The 26,830-nt window shown below is 38.6% G+C and overlaps 1 protein-coding gene and 1 pseudogene across 1 annotated transcript; one reads left to right on the forward strand and one right to left on the reverse strand.

The window, feature by feature from the left end:
* The window catches only part of LOC137006055 (zinc finger protein 721-like), a 970,851-nt pseudogene that overhangs the window by 853,683 nt on the left and 90,338 nt on the right, over positions 1–26,830 (forward strand).
* On the reverse strand, positions 5,532–25,570 carry LOC137006695 (gastrula zinc finger protein XlCGF57.1-like). Its single transcript, XM_067367664.1, has 3 exons — positions 25,521–25,570; positions 24,865–25,021; positions 5,532–7,340 (listed from the first exon to the last, which is right to left on the reverse strand). The coding sequence occupies exons 2-3, from the start codon at positions 25,019–25,021 to the stop codon at positions 6,154–6,156; spliced, it is 1,344 nt and encodes a 447-aa protein (XP_067223765.1). The 5' UTR covers positions 25,521–25,570; the 3' UTR covers positions 5,532–6,153.

Consider the following 26,830-nt stretch of genomic DNA (forward strand, 5'->3'; position numbering starts at 1 on the left):
GTCAAATCAAAAACAAACATTCTCTGTTTATGTAATCTGTATGAAAAAGAGCCATGTCAGAAGTCCGAGAGTCAGCTCATTACCCGCTAATGTGGCCACGCCCATGGAGCCAGCGCTATTCAGACGCAAATTCAGAGTCAATACTTGTATGCATCGTCTCAATCGTGTATTTATTGTCTTGAAAAGTGTTTATTTGGATGTTAAAGCCATGGTTAGCGATCTCTAGAAGACATGCCGTTAGTTGCTAGTTCCTTTTCTTCTTTATATGAATTTGTGGCCTAAAGGTGTACAGAGCGCCCTCTGGCTGCAAGTATGAATTGAAAACACAGTATCCAGCACTCATAGTAATGACAATAAATATTACTTCTCAGTATAGAAAATTGACATAAATATATAAGAATCCATCAATATTTCTCCAAATGTGCATGCTTTTAAGCTAAAACCCTATATGAAATGCCATAGAGGTAACATAATTGTTCAGACACTTTGCATCACAGAAATACATTATATTTTAAAGAATATTATAGAATACCATTATTTTATATTATAAATTGTAATAATATTTCACAGTATTGCTGTTTATGATGAGCTGAGACATTATTACAGGTTTTTTTTTTTTTTCACAGCCTACCTGACTGAAAGGCCTCATTAATATGCAAGTCATTTCAGGTCATTATTATGTGATTCTTTTGTCTTCTCAGGTGTAAATTGCCCATTATTCATGATGATTCACGCCTCCACGCATACTGTTTCTCTTGACAAAAAATGTCTTACAAAAACTAAATCAATATATTGTTTTATATGAAGGAGTAGGTAGCATCATTTTTTACATAATTCTGCACAATACATTTAAAATAAGCGTCTTTTAATCTTACATTAATATAAATGCATATAATTCTTTACATATGAAATGAAAAAAAAAAGATTTATATTAGTGTATTTTTATAAGTATACAAATAGTAATTTAACTTTTTATTAACATTTAGATTTATTACTGTGATTTTTTTTTACTGTGCAAAGTTTTTTTGTTTTGTTTTTTTTCTCTCCAAGAATTAGGCTAGCATAACTTTTTGCTGCTGAATTATATACTCACCTAGTTTACTTATTGGTCAACTTATGATTATATATTTTTATTTCCTTGATGTTTTTCTCCATAATGAAGTGGTGTTTAGTGCATTCTGGATTGTTCCCTCAATATCTGCAAATATATTGGGCTATATTTATGCTTTATTAAAGTAAGAATCGTTCATATAGCCCCCTTAAGCATTGTTTGCGACATGTAATCCAACATACAATTTAGCAAATCTAACTTAATGTTTTGCAATTGTAACCAAGGTTACCAGAGTAATAAAGAAATAAATTATGTTATTAATATAATAACATACTAATGTATATACAAAACTATTGAAAACTAAAATATTTATTTTTATACAAACATATTTTTATTTGGTTATTAATGTAACCAATAGCAAATAGTTTTGAATATAACATGAGCCAATGAGAGCGCAGGATGTGGCGCAGCGGAGAAATTGTTTTCCAGATTTTGCACGAGGTTTGCTCGTGGAGTCAGAGGCAGCTCTCTCTATCGTGCATAGACGCTGATGAGCGCAGTGTTTGCTGATGCTCCGGGGAACAGAAACAAAGTTAAGAAAAGGATTTAAATTGGACACGCTGTAACCGCACCATTCTGGAAGTTTAACGATCTCCTTGGTCAGGTTTTTTTTTTTTTTTTTCTGTTTTGTTTTCCTTGTTCTGTATGTATTGTATGTTAAACCAAACCATTCTCAGAGTCTGTTTACTGTTGTTGTTGCATCTTTCTCCATGGAGAATCTATTCTTCTGAGAGGCTGGTCCATAGATTGGCATATAACAAGTTAATTATTTATCAAATCTACAAGTTATTAGCCAGATAGAAAGTGTTACACAATCCTGGCTATTTTTTATCAGTTATCGGAAATAATGTGCGATATGTCATATGGACTTAACTCAAAATATTGTGTTTATTACATCACAGAAAATGACGCTGGAGCTCACATGGAATGATAGTGCCATTTTTATCGTCAGTCAAAGGGTGAAGCACAAGACCACGACAAACGTCTCGGGTTACGATTGTAACTCTGGTTCCCTGAAAAGGGAATGAGACGCTGCGTCAAATGCATTGGGATCACCTCTGTGTGATTATGTCTTGAAGCACTTGTGAAATCAAACCAATAGGGTGACGGGACATCAAAGCGGGTGACGTCACGGACCAGGAAACTATAAATCACTCCTGAGAACAAAGAATGCCAGCTTCTGATTTGGGTGAAGCAAGACACTCACAGACGTGCAAGGAGTATTGCTAAGTGATGCAGCGTCTTGTCCCTATTCAGGTAACCGGGGTTGCAATCATAACCCGAGACGTTCCCTTTCATGGGAACATCGACGTTGCGTCGAACGCATTGGGAACCCTATCCCAACTATGCCATAGTACCAAGTGTCTTTCCACACTCTTGACAGAGCACCGGGGACCCCGGAGTTGAAACCAAATGAAGGTATGTTGAGAGGACCACCCAGCCACATCACATATCTCATGGAGGGGACCCCCAAGATTAAAGCCTTTGCTTTTAGCCATTCCCCTAGTAGAGTGAGCCCAGACAGCCAAGGGTAAAGGCTGTCCCGGAAGACTCATAAGCAAGAGAGATGGTCTCAACCACAAACTTGCTCATTCTCTTGATCTGGATTAGTAAAAGGAGGACAAAAGGCCTGCAGTACAATCGGTCCTGGGACATTGGTGGGGACCTTAGGTATATAACTAGGTCTAGGATGCAGGAAATGACCATACCAGGCGCAAATTCCAAAGGGAGTAACCTAAAGTGCTTGAAGATCTCCAATTCTTTTGAGAGATGAAATTACCAACAGGAAGATTTTTAAGATTGAGGAATCTCTCAGACACCTCCTCTAATGGTTCAAATGGAGCCTCAGCTACCCCTTCCAACACAATAGCAAAGTCCCAGTCCAGAGTTCTTGTACACACAGAAGGCCTCAGCCTCTGGGAACCAGAGAGAAAGCCTATAAATAGGAGGTTTCTTCCCACAGAAGAGTCCCCCACAGGAGCATGATAAGCAGAAACAGCCGCTAGATAAATCATCCAAGATTTATTCTTGGAGAAATTGCCGCACAAGACTGATAGAGGAGTGGAACAGGTCCAGCTAACGTTGTCTACTTCAAGTAGAAAACAACTTCCATTTATATGGATATAGCTTTCTTGTGGAGGGAGCTCTGGAGTGGAGTATGGTCTCGACAACCTCAGTTGGGAGACCGGATTCTATGAGCCTAGCCCCCTCAGAGGCCAGGCCCACAGTTTCCACAACTCCAGGCGGGGGTTATCAATTATCATGCCGCCCACTTGAGACAGGAGGTCCTGTCTGATGGGGATCTCCATGGGGAGCTGTCTAGAAGAGACACTAAGTCTGCAAAATCAAACTCAGGTCGGCCAGAATGGCCAGAACAGTATGAGATGGACCCTGTCCCGGCGAACCCTCTCCAGAACTCCTGTCATTAGCATTATGCAACAACAAGGAGCCCCCAACACAGGTCCCTAGGACAGGGACCAAGGCTTCTTCCACATGACTAAGGCACAAAGGCATTGCCGCATGACCTTAATCATGCGAAAAGGATTTCCTCTTCGGGAGAAAACGCCTTGGTCCTTAGCCACCACTGTAAGGGTCTCATGTGCAGCAGGCCAAAAGGTTTCATATTGGATGCAGCTGCCATCAGACCCAAATGTCTCTGAAACTGTTTCACAGTGAGTGACTGGCCTAATTTCACCCCATTCATGGCTGAGAGAATGGAATTCACCCGAGCAAGAGACAGACGTGCCTGCATCGTGGTGAAATCCCAGACTACCCCTAAGTAGATGGTAGTTTGAGCTGGAAGAAGCACACTTTTCTTGGTATTGAGTCTTAGCCCTAACCTTCTCCTGCGGGACATAACAGGTATTTTTAATTAACTTGCCATTTTTTGCCATTTCCAGACATTGTACTTTAATGAACTCCTCTTAGAGCTTTAATCAGATCAAAACAAAACATGCGAGACACGTTAAATCATGCAACACTTGGCTAAATGCTAATGTATGCGATTAACGCCACCAAAAAGGAAGTTGTTGTAACTCAGGCATACAATGTCCGATCTGCACCAAACTAAACATGTTTGATAATATTTCTAGCCTTAATACATCTATATCACAATATTCGGTTACAGTCAAAGCGCCACCTGTTGGCAGCAGAAAGTGTGCCACTTTGAAATGACTTTGCCATAATTCTCCTGTATTTACTTGCTTATATGCTGTTTTGGATTTTGTTGTTGATATTGCTATTTACCTGTTTCAGTGTTTTTATTGGCTTGCTTTTAATTTAAGGCCATATATGCTTGAATGCTTATGGAATTAAGTAAATGCAATACTGCTTTTGTTTGTTATAAGATAATATGACTAAGCAACAGTTGTGAAAGTTAGGTTTTTGAATTTGATGATTGTAACCAACCACAAAAGTAAACAATAAGGATGACGAAAGCATGTTGCAGTCTAAAGCGGATGTGAACAGCAAGACTTCGGTAAAGAAGAGCAAGAGTGCTAGAAGACGACCGCGTAGGCGACAAAGGAAGGACATCCGGCTTAGTAAGCAAGAGATACAGAGACTGATACGCCTACAGCAGGAAGATTGGATCATAGACAATTGATGAGTAATATGAAGTTGGAATGTCCCAAAAATTAGTATAAAAGTCTGAGGAGTAAAAGGCCTCTTCAGATGCTGCCTGCATTAAGCAGAGAAGGACATCTGATACCCTAACGAGGGGCGCTTAACAGCATCTCCAATATTGCCGTGTAAAGCTAGGTTATAGAGCTTTTTAGCTTAAGCTGATTTAAGTTTTATTTTGTTCTATTTTGCATTAACTGCTTTGTATTGTAATCAGTGAAAGAGATATGTTATTGTTACGTTTGCCTTCCGTGAGACTTTACTTATAACTACAAACTGAGCCGTAACAAAGAACAACCACAAGGTAGTCTTCTACAACATTCCGGAAGGACTTCAACTGGCCGGCGGGTGAGTATCTTATGGTTTAAACTAGAATTGACTTTCCTTACCCTACCTGAATAAGCATACAGTTAAAATGTGTACTAAAAATGTTCACACCGAATAACAATGCATGTCGCCCACTATTCACTCTTTTCCTAAGGCCAACAGGTGGCGGTTAGCCTGTGTGCGAGGGCCTTTTCATTGCTACTTGCAGCTTTAATTAACATTACATTTGCGAGTAGGACTCTCACTTGGCTTTCTGAATGAGTATAACTTGCACACAGCCACTTCAAAACTGTTCACAAGCTTCTATGGGTTTGATTTTGGTTGTCAAGTGTTGAAATAAATACAAAAAACAAAATACAGTGTGTTGGTGTCTGTCCGCTGAATGCCCATCTGATTCTCCTCCATGGCCATACGGGAAAGTAAATATTTACACCCTACCAACAAAGAAATGGATCGACTTCTGTCAGCTTGTTGAACTCATTTATTTGTTTGGACATTTTCTACCATATGATGGCTGAAGTAGCAGCGCGTGACACTGTTCTCATGGTAACCAGAATTCTACAAAACTGAAGTGAAAACACCAAATTATCATTCAATGGGATAAAATATCTTCTCTTCCCTGCAAACAATACCATGAAGAATGCGAATATTTAACCAAGTCAAAAAGTTAAAATCTCAAATACTTCAAGACTCTCAAATACTCAAGTCCTAGGAGGTTTTTTCCCTCCTAGGACTTTTTTCCCAGTGCTAGCACGCTGGGTTTTTCTCCTAGGGGTTTTTTTCCACCCCTGGAAGTCAGCCGACATTGGCTTAATGTAGCACCATCTTGTATATGTTACATATTACCACGCTTGTTTGTACAGTTTATTTTTAACCACTTCCCTTTTTTCTGTGCTTCTAATATGTAAAGCTGCTTTGAAACAATTACCAATTGTAAAAGCGCTATATAAATAAATTTGACTTGACTTGACTTTTACTCAAGTTGTATTAGAATTGGTGACTTGTAACTTGTAATGGAGTAATTTTTGTTGTAAGGTATCTGTACTTTTATTCAAGTATGGTTTTCAGGTACTCTTTACACCTCTGCTCTTTCCTCAGTAACAACTTCTAAAACAGCTTTCTTTTGAGTGAATTTTCATGTGGCCCTTAAGGTAACCTATAAATCTGAAACTCTTACCACACTTATCACATACGAATGGCTTCTCTCCAGTGTGAATATTCATGTGGTGATTAAGGGTCAATTTATGTGTGAAACTCTTTCCACACTGACCACATGTGTATGGCTTCTCTCCAGTGTGAATATTCATGTGATGATAAAGGGTCAATTTATGTGTGAAACTCTTTCCACACTGATCACATGTAAAAGGCTTCTCTCCAGTGTGAGTTCTCATATGTTGCCTGAGCCTTTGTTCCCGTGTGAAACCATTCCCGCACAGAGTGCAGGTGTAAGGCTTTTCTCCAGTGTGAGTGCTTATGTGGGCTACAAGGCCTTCTTTTCGAATGAAACTCTTTCCACACTCTTGACAGCTATGAGGCTTTTCTCCAGTATGAATTCTCATGTGGGCTTGAAGGTTTCCTGTCTCATTAAAACTCTTTCCACACTGTTGGCAGGTGTAAGGCTTTTCTCCAGTGTGAATTCTCATGTGGATTTTAAGTTTTCCTTTTTTACTGAAACTTTTTCCACACTGTTGGCAGGTGAATGGGTTCTCTCCACTGTGAATTCTCATGTGGACTGTAAGGTTTTCTTTTCGACTGAAACTCTTTCCACACTCTTGACAGGTATGAGGCTTTTCTCCAGTGTGAATTCTCATGTGGGCTGTAAGGTTTCCTTTTCTTCTGAAACTCTTTCCACACTGTTTGCAGGTGTAAGGCTTTTCTCCAGTGTGAATTCTAATGTGGGCTTTAAGGCTTCCTTTTCTTCTGAAACTCTTTCCACACTGTTTGCAAGTGAATGGGTTCCCTCCAACGTGAATTCTGATGTGGGCTATAAGGTTACCTTTATGACTAAAACTCTGTCCACATTGTTGGCAAGTGTAAGGCTTTTCTCCAGTGTGAATTCTCATGTGGACTTTAAGGCTTCCTTTTTGTGTGAAACTCTTTCCACACTGTTGGCAAGTGACACGTGTAAAGGGACTCTCTCTAGTGTGAACTCTCAAGTGGACTTGAAGGTTTCTATGTTGATTAAAATTCTTTCCACACTGTTGGCTGGTGAAATAACTTTTAGTTTCTGTCTTTTGAGCTCCTTTTTCTTCATGACTCGCCTCTTTCAGTGCCATTAGGTCTAGGGCAAAAATAGACATAAAACAATTTAAACATTTATTAGACATTTAAAGCATCAAAACCAACAACATGTATGATCTATACCCTATCCTGTCTTATGGATCAGGGATAGGCAGCTTTGGTACTGAAGGACCACTCTTTTTCAGAGTTAAGTTTCATCCCAAATCAAATACACCTGCCCTTAATTTTCAAGTATTCCTGAAGACTTAAGGCTGATTTATACTTCTGCGTTGTCTGTACACCATGGGTACATAGACTATGATGTAGCCTGACATACACCTCTTCAAAAATGCAACAACGCATCAATTCTATGCGGACCCAAAGCCCTATGATTGGTTTGCTGATTTGCTGCTTCTCTGCCGCCTCTATTTGAAAGCTTCTCTGACAATGTACATTACAAGCTGCTTCTTCTTTGGCTTTGACCTTGATACTCAACATGACCGTGGACACTGCCTAGCAGTGGTCTGCATGCATGTCAACACGGACAACAACGCAGAAGTATAAATGAACACAGACGCATAGCCTACGATGCAGAGGCTCCAGGGTAGGTCAGACACAGAACTATAAATCATCCTTTACGATTAAATAATGGTGTTGGGTTAAATTTTGCAGGTGTGTTTGATCAGGGATGGAGCTAAACTCTGCAGAATAGTGTCATCCAGGATCAGAGTTATCCATCCCATCTATAGACCTTATACTCAATACACCAGTGGTTTTCAAACCAGGTCCAAAGGGACCCACCACTGCACATTTTGTATGTCTGCTGTATTTTTCACATCTGGTTAAGATCATCAGCTTGTTAGAAGATTGCTGACATTGATGGAGGAATTTGCAACCTACAATTCCTGTTCATCACTAAGGTGATGAACTTTACTACTGCTTTACTATTCAATAAGTAATAGAAGATATTTGTTGTTGTAATGATGTCAGACATAGCACACACAATAGTTGTAGCCATTCTGTACTTGGTTGTGATCTCACTTCATCCATACCACGCCCAAGCCTAACAGTGACATTAGACGGAAAGAATGAATGCTTATGAGGTGTGTTTTCCTCAGCACAAAACGTTTTTATGGTTATACTCTTACCAGTAAATGTTATAAAATTGGGGCTTCCGGTAATGGCAGCGGCGTGATCATCTGTGTTTTTCACCTCTGCCAGTCCACGTTCCTGTTTTAATTTTTTTCCTTCACCCATCTTTCTCAAATTCATTATTTTGTCGCTTAATTGTTGGTTTATCATGCCAAAGCCTTCAAAGCAGAACACAGCGGACCATTCTCAAGGTTTTACAGAAGATAGTACTGATTCCAGCGAGGCTAGTGCTAGTAACGATCATGCAGTTAGCCATGAGAGCTAACTGCATGAGCTCGTTACCTGATTTCTCACATGGATATTTGCTTAACACATTGCTGAAGTTGTTTCAGAAGAAGGTCGGTGCACACAAGATGTTGAATGACTATTTCGCCAAGCTGAAGTCTGGGCTGGATGTGAAAGTTGATGGTATAATCAAACACATTGATGAAGTCGCTGCGATTACCGACTCCCTTACGACTCGTTAGGCTGAAACATAAACTCGTATCTCCGCCTAGGAAGATGACATCGCTCCGCTAAAAGTGAAACTGGCTACACTCAAGAAACATAACACAGCACTTATGGAGAAGGTTACAGATCTGGAGGGTCATTCCAGACAGGACAATATCAGAATTCTAAACCTAAAAGAGTCCGTAGAGGGAAGTGATCCCATATATTTTTTTGAATCCTTCATCCCAAAACTGCTTGAGTTGCCAGTCCCGTCTATCGCAATTGACCGCGCATACCGAGGGCTTGGTACGCCTACAGATGGTCGCCCTCTCCCTGTTATTATCAAGATTCATCGCTCCAGAGATGTCGCTACAATTCTGACCCAGCTAGATGCAAAGGCCAGCTTCAATACGAGGATCAACTTCTCCACATCACTCCTGACATTTCTCCTACAGTTCACGCTGCGAGGAAAGCCTTCAACCCGATCTGCGCAGAACTCATTAAGAAAGGCATCTGCTTCCAAATGAATTTTCTAGCCGCGTTGGTCTTCAAGCCAAATGGCTTGAAAACTTTCAGAGATCCGAAAGATGCCAAAGCATATATGGACGGTAATATGTGAACTGTAACGTCCGGATGGATCCTTTCAGAGTCAATAAACTTTGGAATTTTCAGAACGCTTTTAACCTGATGAACTGTGTTTCTAAATCACTAAATCGGTTCCGGCCGACTGCGACTTTCGGCAGGTTTGTGGACCCGTGAGGTTAAACAGAAAACTCCAACTTCCTAACTTGGAGACTTCAAAAGGAGCACCCCCCCAGGTGTGGGCCCAGAGACTGGCCAGACAAATTCCACACACACACACCACACACACACACACATACATTATTGACTGTATATGTAAAATACAACTATGCCAAAATGTACCCATCATGTATATCAAGTCCATGTATGCTTCCTAGTGTTTAGAGTTAGTTTTAATGACTGTATTTGAGCTAGTGTTAGTTTTAATGATGGAATTTGTCTGTAAACCATAACTTATTTTATATGCCTTTCTGATCTGTCGAGTTTGATCTCATTTTAAAGCTCTGGCTACTGCTCATTCACTGAGATGTCACATAGCTGACAAATGCATTTTTCTATGTGTTTAATGATACTGTGAAGAAAGTACTCCATCTCGAAATCCGATCTGGTAGTCATAAATTCAGCTAGGAGACAAGACAAAGAAAGAGCTTGCCCGCCAACTTTGCACCAATGTCATTGGCTATTCCACCTCAAGGAGGTGTGTCGGCTTATCTGTCATAAAAGAGGAGCACCAGGATTCTTCTGTGTGTTCTCCCGATCGCCCTAAATCATCCATCGCCCACTCACGCACGTTTCTCCCGGACGTCACGGCGACCACGCTACCATCGCTACCACGCTACCAGTCTCTTCGGGACCACCATTTCTCCAGTGAAACTAACTTTCACGTCCTCCGTTCAAACCCTCCCGTGGAAACAGAAGAAGCCAATGAACTGCAGCAGCACTGAACTGAAACCCAGCAAGCAAACTGACGCAAGAACAGTTTCTGAATCTTAGATAATGAAACTGATTTCTGTGCTGGCTTTCAAGGACTGTTAGGTTTTGCTACTTGCTTTCTCTCTTTCCTTTTCTTGACTTCCAGTCTTGTATGTATGTGTATTCTGTATTTAGGCGTATAACCTCGGTAGTAGTAGTTTTCATATATTAAATACATTATATCCATGCCTTTTTGTTCTTTTGCTCATTCAACAAAAACCAAGTCACTTTAACGTTTAGATCCTATATCCTTGCTTTACGTTTGGATGCTAGAATAGGAGGTCTTTCTCGTGGCCAGAGAAAAACCTTCCTTTAATAATATTCTATGAGGAGCTTATAGTTTGCTAGACAAACAAACAGTTTCTCTGAATAATTATTAAACCAGAACTAATCATATATACATTTGATTATAATTTGTTGTAATTAATTCACAATATATGGTTAATTCCCCCTTGGGTCGGTATGTGCATAATAATTATTCATAAAGCTTTATGAATTATTATATTCATATTCCACCCATAAATTGATTAAATAACTTTCGATGAGTGTTTATGATCTTTACAAAAGACATCTCTTTTTTCTTTATTATCTTTGTATGTTGTAGTGATTTTTACTGTGTCCATCCAAGGAAGCAAAGTAAAATAGGGATTGGTACTCACGTCACCGCTGATGTTGTGATTTTAGGATCACACATCTCTTAGCATGGGGTTATGAGTACATCAGATGACCACTTAACCCCCTTTCCCTAGTTCAGGGCACCAGTCAAGGTATTTTACCTTGGCAGTATGAGAACACTCCTAACAGGGGCTTTCATTCATTTAGAATTAATGTAAAGTGGTCAGCTGATTTATCTGAAAGATTGGTGAAATTGCTAACTTGTAGAGCCTTTCCTGTATTGTATGTGTTATATATTGTACTGTGTTGAAAAGGAACTATTAACAGGGACGGATTACGAACCGGGCCAGCGGGGCCGCTGCCCAGGGGCCCTAGGGGTGCAGGGGGCCCGTGGGGCCCCTAGCCCAAAACAATTTGCAACGCTTATCAACAATGTATTTTCGTTTGTCTATTTTAGAGGGCCTACATTCTTTGATCCTCTGCCTACAAGGGCCCCTGACCCTATAGGGAGGGCGTTTGGCTGCCAAGGGCCCTTGAATTGTGGTGGTTGTGGTGGTGGCGCTGGTGGTGGTGGGGGGGGGGAGGTCGGTGCTTTCAGGGGGCCCCCGGCCCTGCTATAGGAACTTTAAAGGGAAATGGGTGCATGGGAGCCTACTTTTAGAAGGCCCTCTTAGGCCCTCCTATTATGGTCCTGGCTTCTGGCTACCAGTGGGCCATAGGGAGGATGGGGGCTTTGGGGGCTTTTAGAGGGCCCTCTGATTATGAGGGCCCTACTAGGAGGCCTTAGGCTAGGGAGGAGGGTGTAGTGTACCTTTAGAGGGCCATCTGATTACAAGGGCCCCTACCATGGGGCCCCTGGCTTCTGGGGGGAGGGGAGGGGGGCGTGTTAACAGCCTTACAGAAGGCCCTCTGACTAGGGAGCGGTAGCATGGTGGGATGGAGGCGGTTAACCTGCCCGCTGAGTGGCCCCCAGACCAGTGTAGCAGTGTAAGAGTTTGACCAGTGTAATCACTCCCAGGGCTGTAGTGGAGGCTAAACGCAAGTAAACACGGTTTACCCACCTCTGAAATTTCAGAATTAGAGTTTACCCACTTCTCAATTGATCTAAATGCACATCATAGTATAGTTTATGCACAAAATGTGATCACAGAATTCTAATTTTACCACTACACCCCTGATCACTCCGTTCTGTACGGGGATATGGTACACAGGTGGATTCTGGCATGGTTCAGCTGGACACGGTACACATGTAGTGTGATCACTAACCATGCCCCAACATGGCTCTCACTGTACGTTCACACCAGGAGAGACCAAAGCGAACACGTTGCCAAGGTCGTTGAAGAAGCTTCGTTGTTGAATTTGCTTTATTCACTTTGTTCGCTCATTGGAATGTTTGATTTAGCCTGTTACCGTGGGGCGTTGGTAAATCTATATATTAGAATTGGTTTTCACCGAACCGCGTCATAACTCATTACATAAGGTTAACTGACTTTTATCTTCTCTTTTTCGCTCTGGCCCGCCCAATTCGCTTCGCTGCCAGTGAATTTGCTTTGTTCGGCCAATTCACCGAGAAATAATGACTTTCGTCGCTCTGTTCTCTTCTGATGTGAATGTACGTGACATCAATAATGACACTACAAATAATAAATATTTGAATTAATTTGAGAAAGATGGTGTTAATAACAGTTTTTTTCACATTGGACTCCTTGCAATGCGTAAATCATGGGGAGAGACCTATCTTCACTGCAAAAAATGCTGTTCTTACTTAGAGTTTTTGTCTTGTTTTTAGTCAAAATATCTTAAAGTTCTTAAACCAAGAAGCATTTTCTTGACAAGTAAAAATTATTTTCTTGTTTTCAGGAAAAATAAGTCAAAATTAAGTAAGTTTTTCCTTAAAACAAGCAAAATAATCTGCCAATGGGGTAAGCAAAATAATCTTATTTCAAACCAAGAATAAGCTATATAATCTTGTTTTCAGTTTGGACTAAGATTATTTTGCTTACCCCATTGGCAGATTATTTAGCTTGTTTTAAGGAAAAACATGCTTAGTTTTGATTTATTATTCCTGAAAACAAGAAAATAATTTTTACTTGTCAAGAAAATGCTTTTTAAGATATTTTGACTAAAAACAAGACAAAAATTCTAAGTAAGAACAGCATTTTTTGCAGTGTTTTCCCATGGTAATAACCAGGCTGCTGAATAGAAATGGGATGACCAAATCTATATTTGTCCAAAGACAATTTAATTTTCTATTAACAGCTTTACTGACATGAAAGGAGCTTTTGTTGACGTATTCTTGTTCAGAAAATGTACATTATTTGACACTATAATTTGTAAAACTTTGTTGGATGTACCAGCTCTAGGGGGGTCCACGTGACACATGCTGGCTGCCAGACAGTGTAGAGCCCAGCCCACCGGCTGCTGCCAGTACACAGTCTATGGCTGCTTCGCACAGGTTATGGAATGTTGCTAATATTCGGATCAAAGATTCTAGGGTGTTATTCTACTCTAAGAAGTTCTGCATACAATACATTCTTTTAATGCTATTTTAATCCACGTTATTGTACCAAATACATTGCCGATTTTATCAGCAAAATAAGCTAGATCATATTGCTTAGTCGATTTTGTTTACCCATGCCAACGGTTGCTAAGGGAAGAAAAGCCATGCTTTTAAACAAGGATATCGTTAATTTCAGCCCAATTGGTCAGTAATAGCAAATGCACACGGATTTGACAGAAAATTAAGCAATTTAAATGAAGAAAAGAAAAGAATTATATGGGCTTGCGGTAGACGTTTCTAGTGGGCATTCCCAAGTTGAAATCATGAATATTTTTTTCTTGTCGTGGTGCAACGTGTTTTTTTTTTTTTTTTTTCAATCTGTATTATAGTATGCTTGCCCTCCTAAATCTATATGGCATAAAGTAAAAGAACGAAAAGTAATGTAATAAAAGTAGATCTACAATCGCAAATTTAAACTGATAAAGACTTCCATGAGCCGGCAAGAAGACAAAATGATCACACAGCTAACGACAACACCGTAGCAACGAAGTTTTAAGGTAGGACAATAGGTTTCATTTATCATTTGCCAGCCGTGGCTCTAGTTGGCAAGAAATTCACAGCACATATTATTTTGAGCGCATCATATTTCTTGTTTGGTCTATTTGTTGCACCTTATACCATCGTCAGATTTATACATGTGACATGTCAACTTGCATCTGGCAAGCTAACGCCCGGCCACCTCTCAACTACATGAGCGCACTTCTCCACAACATTCTGACAACCCACGTGTAAACCTGCTGTTTATCTAAGTTATTGGTTTATTAAATATGACACGGGTGGGTAGTATTTGTGATTTCGCTTACTTTACCATTTCATTCTGTTGGTGTCCTTGAATTTATTTGTTCCTGGCCCTGCGCATGATATGACTGCCCCCTAGCTACGAGGATGTAATTGTCTTCTTTGGGAAAGCTGCAAAGCAACAATTGCAGATTATAACAGGTAAATGGCATTTTGGTTCACTTTTATAGACATTTCCATTTCTATTTCGAACTAGCACATTCTGGATAATTCAAACAAATAATGTTTGTTACGGTACGATCTGGTTGTGCTACATTGCTACCTGTCTCTATAAACAGAGATGATGGGTAACCTGGTGCTAACATTAACGTGAGGTAATGGCATTTGGCTGTACTGATTATAATTTGAGATCCAACTTACTGTATCAACTTAAGCCACCTTCTTTTCACTTTTTCCGAGGTAAAAAGCGGCAAAAGATAGTTTTGTCAACATCATTCTGCTTTTACAACACGGTACGCGTACGCCGCACTAGTTTGGACCCACAAGTGGCATGATGACGTAACAACTAGCTATCCCAGACAATGCTGGCGTGTTTTTTTTTTTTTTTTTAAGGGGGGGGCCTCGCGAACGTTTTGCCCAGGGGCCCACACAACCCATAATCCGTCCCTGACTATTGAAGATTTTTTTTATTACTGATGTGTTACAAACATATCGTATACACAAGCATTTACATATTCTCGATACAAAAGCATAGACACTAAACATGGCATAATTGAAGTTACCTTAAAATGTATCATAAAACATGTAAATACACTGAGTGCAATAGAACAACAGTAATAATGGATACAATTTCCAGGGGATGTGCATGTTAATTTAAAGAAAAGTCTGTCTATAAATTAATGCAGGAAAGTCTGTGTTCTGTGGGAAAGTTCTGTGTTCTGTTCTGTTCTCTTCTCTGCTCTTCCAAGTGGCAACCAACATTCTTTAGTGCAATAAAACTTGTAACTGAGAACTTCTCGGGGGATGGTGGACAGATCCCAGAGTGAGCTTTAAAAAATTATTGGTTAACTATAACAAATAACTGTCTTATTTGTCTCAATCGTTACACAGGACATGGCAAATGTTCATAGATGGCATCCTTAGCAGTGACAGGACATGGCGAAAGTTCATAGCTTGAGACGATCAGCAGAGACGTGATGTGACTCTGGACGAACAGAGGAGACGAGACTCTGGAAGATCAGCGGAGATGTGATGAGGTTCACGAAGATCAACTGTGGCTTGACTGGGCTCAAGAAGATCAACTGTGGCTTGACTTGGCTCAGCAAGATCAACTGTGGCTTGATTTGGTGTTGTGATGGCCAACATTTTGTGAGTAGTTTCTAGCGCAGACACCATTAAAGGCACAGAAGTAATGTTGTGTTCCTCCACGACTCCCACATTGAACTAAGGACCACACAAAATTAAGGCATAATCCATAAAGTCTCTTAGACTGCAACTGAACTTCCCTTCAGGAAACCAGGATTTTATGGGCTCATTTAGGCCAAATCGGAAAATGTCCTTCAAAGCCACATTGTTAAATGGAACTTGAAAACATAACTCACAGAATTGTTGAACATTTTCCTCAATGGATAAGTCTCTTTGCCGAAGACATAGTAGCTGGCCGACTGGATCCATGTTTGGACTGGAAACACTCATAAAAGCTGCTGGATCTTCATTTGGCTGAGCATTCTGTAACGTATGGGATGGGACAATGGAGTTGGAGATCCATGTGCAGACTTTATTAATAAGACGAGCGTAGTCGTACAGCCAGAGGGTCAAACACCAGCAAAAAGATACAAAAAAGCAAGGCAAAAGAGTAATCCGAACACAGGCAAAGGTCTAGGCAGGAAGCAAACAATCATAAACAAGGAAACAGTCCAGGGTCAAAAACACAGGCAAGGCAAGGAACAAGGAACATGGAGACAAGGTTGAAAATGTGTTATGACCACAAGCCAATAACAAAAGCGGAATGTAAATGTCCAAAATCATTTAAATTGCACAAAATGCCATCCGATGACGAGGGCATAAGACAATGGCTCACTGCACTTAATTTGAAATTCCTGCCACATAACATCCATGTTTGTTCATTCCATTTTGTTGACAGACAACCAACAATGGAAAATCCTTATCCTGAACTTTGGCTTGGATATGATTGTCCGTTAAGAAAGAAGAGAAGACGACGAACTTGTCCGGACCAAGGTGAGTCTATTCACTAACAGTATTTACAAGGCTTAAGTGCCACTAGGTCAGCAGAATTAATCGAAATACGGCTTATGATACAGATACTGTGTTTTTATGTGTGCTTAAACATTTTTAAGAAACCAGCCTTTCCTTCAGCACTTGAATGTTAACTTGTAGCATAAGTGTACATGTTGCGTTTTCACTGGCTGATTCAGATTGGACAACAATAGGAGTTTGATTCATTTAACATATGATTTTTTTAGCATCGCTCTTTAAATGAACCACTCACTCACAAACTCGAATGTAGTTTGATTCAGTATGATAATCATTTAAATGAGTCTGACTTGAACTCAAATTTAAGCTCCACTTTGAGTGTCAACCAGACACTTTCTTTTAATGGATATAAAGAAATTGTTTTTATTCTGTTCCCTTTTGTCAAAGAGGTCTGAGTTTGTTCTTGTAAAGAGTTTACCCAAGTGTGCAGACCCTTAAATATTGACTAATATTCTGGCAGCAGAGTGTGGTTTTCATTTTACCGGCTGCAGCAGTATGAGAACTTAAATGCTCACTATATCGCAGCTCAAATAGCTATATTTAACAAAATATCAGTGTTTGTTTATAATCTCACTTCGGTTTACAAAATGTGGGGGGAAAAGTCAGGATTTAGTCTATTATACATGCTATTTAAAAGTGTATAAGTGCTAAACTAAAATTCGGCATGACTATATTATAAATTGTATTTATTGATAAACTTAAAAACAATTGTAAAAATCTAGTATAAAGTTTACTCTTTTTGAAATATAAATCATCCTGTTCCATATAATGACCCAGCTTATGTAAGTTGCAATTAGTGTTGTCACGATACCAAAATTTAGACTTCGATACGATACCCAACTTCAATATCACGATACCGATACTTAAACGATACTATGGCAAAAACCTAAAACAGTAGGAAAAGTAAATAAATAACATATGACAGAACTGTGGCTAGTGGTTTTCCAAAGTAACTAGTCATTCAGCATTTTTATTGGCCACAATTTTGATGTTGGTACATTACATTTTATATGATTAAAGTTGACTTTCTTATGCTTAAATTACTTTGAGTCATTTTACTTGATTTAGAAGATTTAAAACACTTTCAAACTTTTAAATGCAGACTGACCACCCAAATCAAGATTACATTGTATATCAGCTGGTATGTACAGGTGGGAAAGAGGTGGACAATATGAGCATGAGCTAGTGTGAGAACAAGTTATTTGTGTTAGGCTATATAAAAGAACAAAGAAGCAAATTACAAAAACAATAGTAAATTAAAAATAATCTTTTTTCAGATACACTAGGTTTATTTAACATATTTAACAGCTTTTGTTGTTTGATTAACATTAATGATGGACAGGCCTATTTAACTGGGCTGCTGAATGCATGGACGTAACTGACACATATCCAGTTATTACCCACCTGTTTACGTCCACTTAAGCCATAACCGACTGTATTCACACGAGATACTCCACACAATGGACATTTAGACATCTGCGTGCACGTGTATTTGACTATTCAGGCGCGAGGAGAACTGATCGCGCGTGCGCAACAGACGAGCGAGAGAGAGCGCTTCTGTTGTGTGTCATTCGGCGCAATTCCGCCTATCCCTCCTTCACTAACTGCACGTAAATAACGAATTGTGTGATTGGATTGTAATTTTGTGCTATGACGATCTTCGACGACCATTTGGCTGTAAACTGAAATTATATTCAACCCACCAAAATGGCTAGTGGGAGTGGCTGTCGTCAAGCCCTGCATGTAAGTGTTTTGACAGTGAGAATATTGATTACTGTAAATAATTAGAGCAATGTTATTAAAGCATAAATTGGTTTAATATAACTGTATATTCCCTTCACATATTTGTTTTTTTAAATTAATTTTATTTTAGCAATCAGATATCACTTATTAGACTCAATAATACACCTCTTTGCGGATGTCTGCTTGCATGAGTAATATAAATAACACTCATTTAATTTTTGAGAGCAAACATAACGCTGGCATCACATTCACTAACCTGTCTTCAAATTCTCTGTACAAATCGGGATGTTTGTCGGCGAGATGCTTTGCCAAGTTGGATGCTCCCTTCGCTTGCGTTATTTTGTAACATTTTTTTGCAGACGGGCTTTGTGGTGTTCGTGGGCTTGCCCTGACTGTCGGCAATGTAAGCAAAATAATGCCATATTTTGCTTTGTGCATCTGCCGTTGCGCAGTTGACAGGAATAAACGCACTCAATGTGCCTCAGAAGCAGCGCGCTGCACACACACTGCTCTCTGCTGTCGCACATTAGGAAATACAGCTGGCACTCAAAGTACCGGTACTAATAAAATGAAGAACCGTACCGTTTTTAAAAGCAGGGTATCGCGATACCTTTCTAGTACCGGTATATCGTGCAACACTAGTTGCAATATATAATGCCTTTTCTGTTTTTACAGGAGCTGGTGATTGCCAAGAGCATATTGAAATGGATTAAGATAGGCCTGGAGAAGAGAGTCTTACATCTCCCCCCTGTCCCATGCAATCAAATGTTGATGACCACAGGTGGACATCTAAGAACTTTGCCTCTGTTGGAACACAATGGGAAGACCACATCTTTGGGGAGCATTGTTATACTAAAAGAGAACACCATGCAACTTATGTAAACCGGTCAACACAGTGTGATACATTCAAGCCTCCTACTCTGATGAACGATTCAAATCTACACCGGGCTCCCACTCCACACATTTCATACCCTTGTGGCTGTTCTACATCCCCATGCAAATGTGTCATACCAGACTGAAGTTGAACAGCAAATCTTGCTCACACTAATGAATTTGAAATTAAACCTTTTGATAAAAGACCTAGCCATTCGATTTTGTATATCAGTGAGTCAAGTGAGCAGGATAATTTCTTTTTGGATTGACACCATCGCTGTAGTCTTGAAGGATCGGATACCATGGCTCCCCAAAGAAACAATAAGGGCAGCAACACCAGAGGCATTTAAGCAGTATTATCCCAATGTTACTTGTATCTTAGACAGCAGTGAAAGTGAAATCCAAAAGCCAAGGAACCTGGACCCAAGGTCTGAATCGTATAGCTACTACTATGCTTGCAACACTATTAAATATTTAGTGGCTATTGCACCTTGTGGTCTAGTAATAGACCTTTTTCACAAGAATCAGAAATCACGTGACACGGGGTAAAGTTAATTCCGCTATGCATCTACAGCTATTAGATTGATATGCTCTTTTCTCAAATATCGCTTCTTACCTTTTCTGTTTTGCCTGTTTTCAAAATAGCTTTTGTATAATATACAAAGAAATTATTTTGTACTTGTTTGTTGCTTATACGGCCACTCAGACCGTTGCTTGAATTTACTTGATTACTAGCTGTCATAAAGTAAAGGCTACGCAGCTACTCATTCAGCAATTTTCCTGATCGTATTACGTACGACAAACATTATTTATATAATTTATTCATTAAAAAAATTAACACCCAATATATACTTTAATGGGGGATATAAAGTCGTGAGATACATAATATTGTCGTGAGTTTAAAACGTTTTAAAAATTATATAGCATTTTAATCACATATGGCAGGGATTCCCAAAGTGTGGTGCGCGCACCCCCAGGGGTACGCGAGCTGCCACCAGGGGGTGCGCGAGAGGAAAAGTGTAATGGCGGTCTGTTTTTTTAAGTGGGATTTTTCCATACAATAAAAAAAACATGAACAGTAAACATTTCCTTTGTAATCGCTTTTATTTTAATTAAAAAACTATAATTCATGGGCGTCGGAACCATTGTATGTGGGTGGGACAAGACCCACCCACTTTTTAAGACAAATGATATTGGACCCACTCACTTTTACCGTTTCTAATTAAGCACTTGTCTGTTCATTTTTCAGAGCGCGTCATATGTCAATGCCCTCTCAAAGCACAGAGCCCGATGATTAAATAACTTTATTAAACTGACTTGTTTCCAAAATTTCTAGTGCTTTCCTTGTTCAATGACTATTTTCCTTGTTTCTATTTTAATGCACTTTTAAAGACGGGATCACCATACTTTGTACAAAACGGACTTGCTTCTTGTGTCTGCAAGTTTTGCGCACGAGCCACGCACCTTGCTTATCTAATCTATCTATCTATCTATCTATCTATCTATCTATCTATCTATCTATCTATCTATCTATCTATCTATCTATCTATCTATCTATCTATCCCTGCCTCTGCTGAATTATTTAATAAAAATATATATTCACTCCCCCGGTGATACATATATATATCCCCGGTGATACTACTCCACACACCACCAACAGAGCATAAAAAAAAATACCAAAAATAAAAATATTTTTTAAAACATTGACAAATAAAACGCTGCGTTTAAAAAGAAATGTCTCTTTACGACTATAGCAAAAGGGACACTTTTCAGACGCGCATTCCAGCTTCACCTCAGACACAGGCGCAAGTCAAACGAGCGCGGTGAGGATGGGGGACTTTCAGTTGAACAACAGTGAACTGCGGTCAGATGAAATGTTGTCAGGCTATATCAGTAAAACTCCAAACCGCCGTTAGGCTATAGCCTACTGTGCTCGAGGCGCAAACTCAAGAATTGCTCACGCAAATGCGCCGGCGCGCGCTGCATAGATTATTATAGCTTAAAAGTGCAAAAGAAATTACGGGAATGCACCGCCATTATTCCGTTGTAAATTAAGTAATGAAATTACCAAACATGCGATTAAAGCTGCCTCAAAACTGTGTATGAATGTATGCATTTGTTGACATGGTTTTAAAGCTATTGTTATCCAATTTGATGTCCTTAAATCGTCTTAAAATGTACATTTGTACACCAAGGAAATCAAAATTTTGGGGGGGGAAAGACCCACCCACATTTTTTTTTTTTTTTGCTTCCGACGCCCATGCTATAATTTATTAGTTCTTGATAGAAACGTAGAAGCTGCTGTCTTCTTCTACGCACTGCTCTTCTTTTATGCACTGCAGGCTATGCTCTTTGTTACTTAATTATGTTGTGGATCGTGTGTAGGCTAATTTTATTGTCACACTTAAGTTTCAGATTGATCCTCGTTTTTTTTTTATTTTATCTATTTCGGAACTTATTCTCTTTAATGTTGTGGATCGTTTGTAACTTCATTGCAATTTAATTCAATGTACTGTCGTTCTAATTTCCATAACCTTTGTGTTATGATGATGATAATGCTAGCTCCACGGTCATTTAATAGGCCTAGCCTATTGCTGCAATGTTTCTTTTACGCGGCTGAAAATAACCGTGCTTTCTGTTACTGAGCCTGTGTCTGTCACTCGTTCTCTTAAAAGTGGAAGCTTGTGCGTAGCGTTGTTGCATTATATTGAAACTTTGTTGATGTTGTTATTGTCATGCGTGTTCTGGTTATTTGTGCATGATTAAACACGAGTCTTTATATGGTGATAAAACAAAACTTTGTTGCGTTTTGTTTGTTTTTTTAAGTGGGGATTGGGGGTGCGCCAACCCGGTTGGGACATAGAAGGGGGTGCGCAGGAAAAAAAGTTTGGGAACTGCTGATTTAGACTGATAAAGTTTCCCCCCCAAGGATTCTATAAATATCGCGATATATCGATACCGTGATATTTTTTGGCCACAATAACCGTGGTGTGAAAAATCTAATATTGTGACAGCCCTATCCTCTATATTACAGAGAAGTAAAAGCCTCTGAGACGAGTAACCTGCTCTGTTAAATACTCTGCATCATATGGTACATCTATCAGAATGTGTTCCTTTGGAGACCAGACAAGTACTTTTGCCATTCTTAGCCCAGTACAAGTAGCCCCTGACTCTGTTCCTCTGTAATTCAGGCTTCCCATCTACCACTTTGATGTTACCATTACTCTTAGTGAAATGGTCTGCTAATGAGGTGGTGTCGTTCTTAGGGATAGAGCATTCCAGATGTTCCAGAAGTTTCATACCATTTATTATGCCATCAGACAGATAGCCATGGCTCTGTCAGGCTGACTCTGGTACCTGAGAGGGACACCTGTAGACCTTTTTCTACAAGAAGGTTGAGCTATTGCCTCTCACTCCCATACTTCGTAGCCGCATTACCCCGAAAGGTAGGGAAGAGATCTTCTGTCATGAATTTACCAGGATTTGTTGTAACTCATACTGGTACACCTTTAGCTGAACTAGCAGTGATCCTTATCTGTCTTGCACTATGCCAAACCTCTGACAAACTCTCATTTTGTGTTTGAATATCCAATTCAGCTGCCTGGTCCCTGTTCATTTCTATGTATTTGTTGTAAAATGCTTCACATTTACTGCAAGTCAAAGTCTTCCCATGTGGCTGATGGGGTTCTAAGCTCTCAGTGTTATCTGTCTGCTCTGATACATTGGCATTGTAGCAAAAGAAAAAATTGGTTTTGTGTCTGAAGAACTGACTCTCTCCCTGAAGTCCTGATGTGTGTCATAGCTTGGTGTAGATGGTAAACTTTCTCCCTCCCTTGCAGATGACACAGCATATACATCTTCAGCTTTGTGATGTTTGAATGTTATCTGACTGATTCTTTTCTGTTCAAGATTTCTTCTGGTCCCTGCATTCCATCTACGCTGCTAATCAGTGCAAGAAAGCCCTGTCATACCACTGAACATAATGTTGTCATTATGGACATTAAAATGAAGTAAAACAGATTACAACCACCTTATTTTCAGAGATGTTCAAGTAACTTTAATGGCTAACTGACTAAACGCATAAAGTTGCGAACCTGAAGCATCCTCTCTGCGCACATGCGCAAAGCATAATAGGTAATTTAGCGTTCTGTGAAAAAGATGGATAATCAAAATAATGTGCGTGAGTGCAGCTCATAAAGTGTCACTGATGGGGAAACAGGTGTGAGTGTGATCAGTGCCTACCAGTGGGATTGTGGGAAATGTAGTCCAGGGTGAAGTGACTGAGTGTGCAATGAAAAAGTGCAATGAAAAATGTCAAAATGGAGACCTCTGGTGGGGTGTGGAAGGAAGCGGCAGTGGAAGGAAACGTGTCAAATTCTCTCTGCCATCTCTGATATAATCAGCATGGACTTTAATATCATCAAACTGCATGATGTAAAATTACGATAATGACGCAATTTCACATGCTTCAGTAATTTATTTGTGTTAAATGCATTATTTTAATGCATTAAAGATTTTGAATTAATAATGCATGCATTAACGTTGACAGCCCTAATCAAAATGTAAAGTCTAATGTTAAAATGCATGTTTTTATGTGTCCTTTTCACTTTAAATACTTTGGTGAGTTAATAAGAATAATAGTTGGTTATTAGCATGAACATTAATAGTATATTGGAGTATATTTATTAGTACTTAAAAAGCTCATATTATTGTTCTTATTCTGCAGGACCTTATTCTACATCCTGAATACTACCCAATACTTACACTTAACAACTATTTTAAATATTAATAAGCAGTAATCAGGAGTTTAGAGGCAAAAGTCCTTGTTAATAGTAAGAATTGGACCCTAAACTTAAGTGTGCCAGAATAATTTAAGTATTTTTATATTATTTATTTGATATAATTAAAAAAAGGCGTTTGGTGTCTATCCTAACTCATCAAGGTTGATATAAGACTTTTGAAGAAAGTAATAAGTAATTAAATACTTTTTGTAATCATTTGTACAGTATTCTAATTACATTATTGAAGAACTAACCAACTCTGTTAAAAGTTCATAAATGCAATCGTTCTATGATTTGAGACCCTGGACCAAAAGACCAGTCATAAGGGTCATTTTTTTGAAATTGAGATTTATACATCATCTGAAATTTAAATTAATAAGCTTTCTAGTGATGTATGGTATGTTAGGATATGATACAATCATTTGAAAACCTGCGGGGTGCAAATCTAAATATATACCTGAAGGTATTTCTAGAGTTGTTTTTTCTGAGTGACAATCACAAAAGTAAAGACTCATAACTACAAAACTATAGCAAGGAGAGTCAAAAGGTATCGTTTGATAGAACACTTTTTACTTAAAAAAAAAATTATATATATATATATATATATAACATTATAATGGGACATTCTCATGCTGAGAACCTGCTGAAAAAATTCAAATCAAATATAATTTTCTTATAACTTTAAATATATTTTATTTGACATGCAATGCAATAATTAAAGAAGGAAATAAGAAAGGAGGAAATTATTTTTTGATGAAGCTCTGCTACATGTTTATACTTCAGTAACCTATATTCTCTATTTCTGTAGAGCTGGATATTTTAGTAATGATCAAATGACTGAGTTCAGCTGTGAGAATAAAACCAACCTGTTTGTTCCTCAATATCTTCATGTTTTACTCTGAATGTTTCTTCAGTCTTCATGTCTTCAGTCTCATCTTTAATAAACTCAATCTTTATGTCTTCAGTCTCCTCTTTAATAATCACCATCTTCATGTCTTCAGTCTCCTCTTTAATGAACGCCATCTTTAATAAGAGAATAATTAATTATAGCCTATTAACTATAGTTATTGGTCTAATGACCCGGTTAGACAAAAATCTCTAAAAACTAGCGCTGCAAATGAATAAATTTAATATTTAGGCATTTATGACTGATGAAAACATGATTAGTTCGTTTGTTAGTGTTTGTTTCACTGAATCATTTATCAAAGTGTTTGATTCAATTGACTCGGAGTTGAAAAGTTCAGTTTCTCCATCATTACTCACCAGAGACTGAACTCGTGTTCATGATAAACTGATTTATGATTTATATAGAGAGAGGAGTGAGACGCAGGTTTACTGTTTCTCATCAGTGGATGAGTTTTACTCACACAAATATCCTTCATTACAGTTAGATAAAGAATAACAATGTTACAATAAATAGTGAATAAATTCATTTCACATCGCTTGTTTAAAACAAAACACACAACTATAATTCATTGAACTGTTTTTATAGATTTAAACAGATTAAACTCTTAAAACAAACCTTTCTTCAGCAGATGCAGGATCGCGGCGCAGCCCTATGACGTCATGTCGTCACTCCAAAATAAAAGTCCGGTTCACACGCTGCATTGTCTACAATCACAGAAGTGCACTGAAATAAGTATTTTACCAGATAATCTTTGTATCAAAATTAAAGCAGTGACAAATATGATACAAACAAACATGTTAAAAAAGTTGTATGAGTTCATTCATGGGTCAATATCACTATAAAGTGCCTTTAAGACTGCACAATTTCCAAAATAAAAGAGATTTGCCATTTAACTTTTTGTATTAAGGAGACCTTATGCTGTTAGAAATGCATATCGGTCAAGCTCCAGCATTTTTTATAAATTAACTGCAAGCAGGCAATATACGAGCAAACCACAAAATACAAATTCAAGCTTAAATACATTTTCATTGCATAGTGATTATGAAATGTAGATTTGCAGAAAGATAGTGTGTCCCTTTCTCAACAAAACAATTTAGTTAATGGTAAAAGTCTTTTGATGATCACGAAATTACTGCTAAAATATTTATTCCCCAATAAAATATGCCATTTGCTCATTCTTTTCCAAATAAACTCTAACAACAAAAATATTAAGTCAAACTTTAAAACCATTTGTTTATTAATAAATCACACCCAATGTTTTATTAACTTGTTAAAATAACTTGTTATTTGAATAACAGGGTGACAGAGTAGACCTTGGCATGACAGGGTGGACAAATGCTGTAATGGGTGAACTAGAATGGAACAGGAACATCCGTGAAACAACAGGAAAAACAAGAAACCCTTATATAAAGCAATATAAAGATGTCACACTCATGTTCAGGCAGGAAGACATTTACATTTATGTATTTGGCAGAAGCTTTTATCCAAAGCAACTTACATTTCATTATACTATACATTTGTATCTGAGTATGTGCAATCCCTGGGATTGAACCCATGACCTTGGCATTGCTAGTTCCACACTCTAACCACTGGGCTTCATCTTTGTCAGAGTTCCTCGGCCAATCGCGCGTCGGAGCTCCATCTTTGCTGAGTGAATGGCATTCTCGGGATTCATTGGCCATTCTCGCGGGACCCGATTTTTTTATTCTCAGGTATTCATTGCGTGTCAACAGCGAAAAAAAGTAAGAACCACTACAATAGACTATATATATATATATATATATATATATATATATATATATATATATATATATATATATATATATATATATATATATATATATATATATATATATATATATATTGATCTGCTGGCAACCTGCAGCACTTCTCATGTTACTGTGTGTCATGATGATCTACATTAC

Source organism: Chanodichthys erythropterus, chromosome 3 (genome assembly GCF_024489055.1).
Source record: "Chanodichthys erythropterus isolate Z2021 chromosome 3, ASM2448905v1, whole genome shotgun sequence".
Taxonomy (NCBI): domain Eukaryota; kingdom Metazoa; phylum Chordata; class Actinopteri; order Cypriniformes; family Xenocyprididae; genus Chanodichthys; species Chanodichthys erythropterus.

What these genes read in the sequence shown, in the direction of transcription:
- LOC137006695 (XM_067367664.1), bottom strand. Translation starts at nt 25,021, where the DNA reads ATGGCGTTCATTAAAGAGGAGACTGAAGACATGAAGATGGTGATTATT. An exon ending in AGATATTGAGGAACAAACAG is followed by an intron (nt 7,341 to 24,864) that starts GTTGGTTTTATT and finishes TTTTTGCCCTAG; the next exon opens with ACCTAATGGCACTGAAAGAG.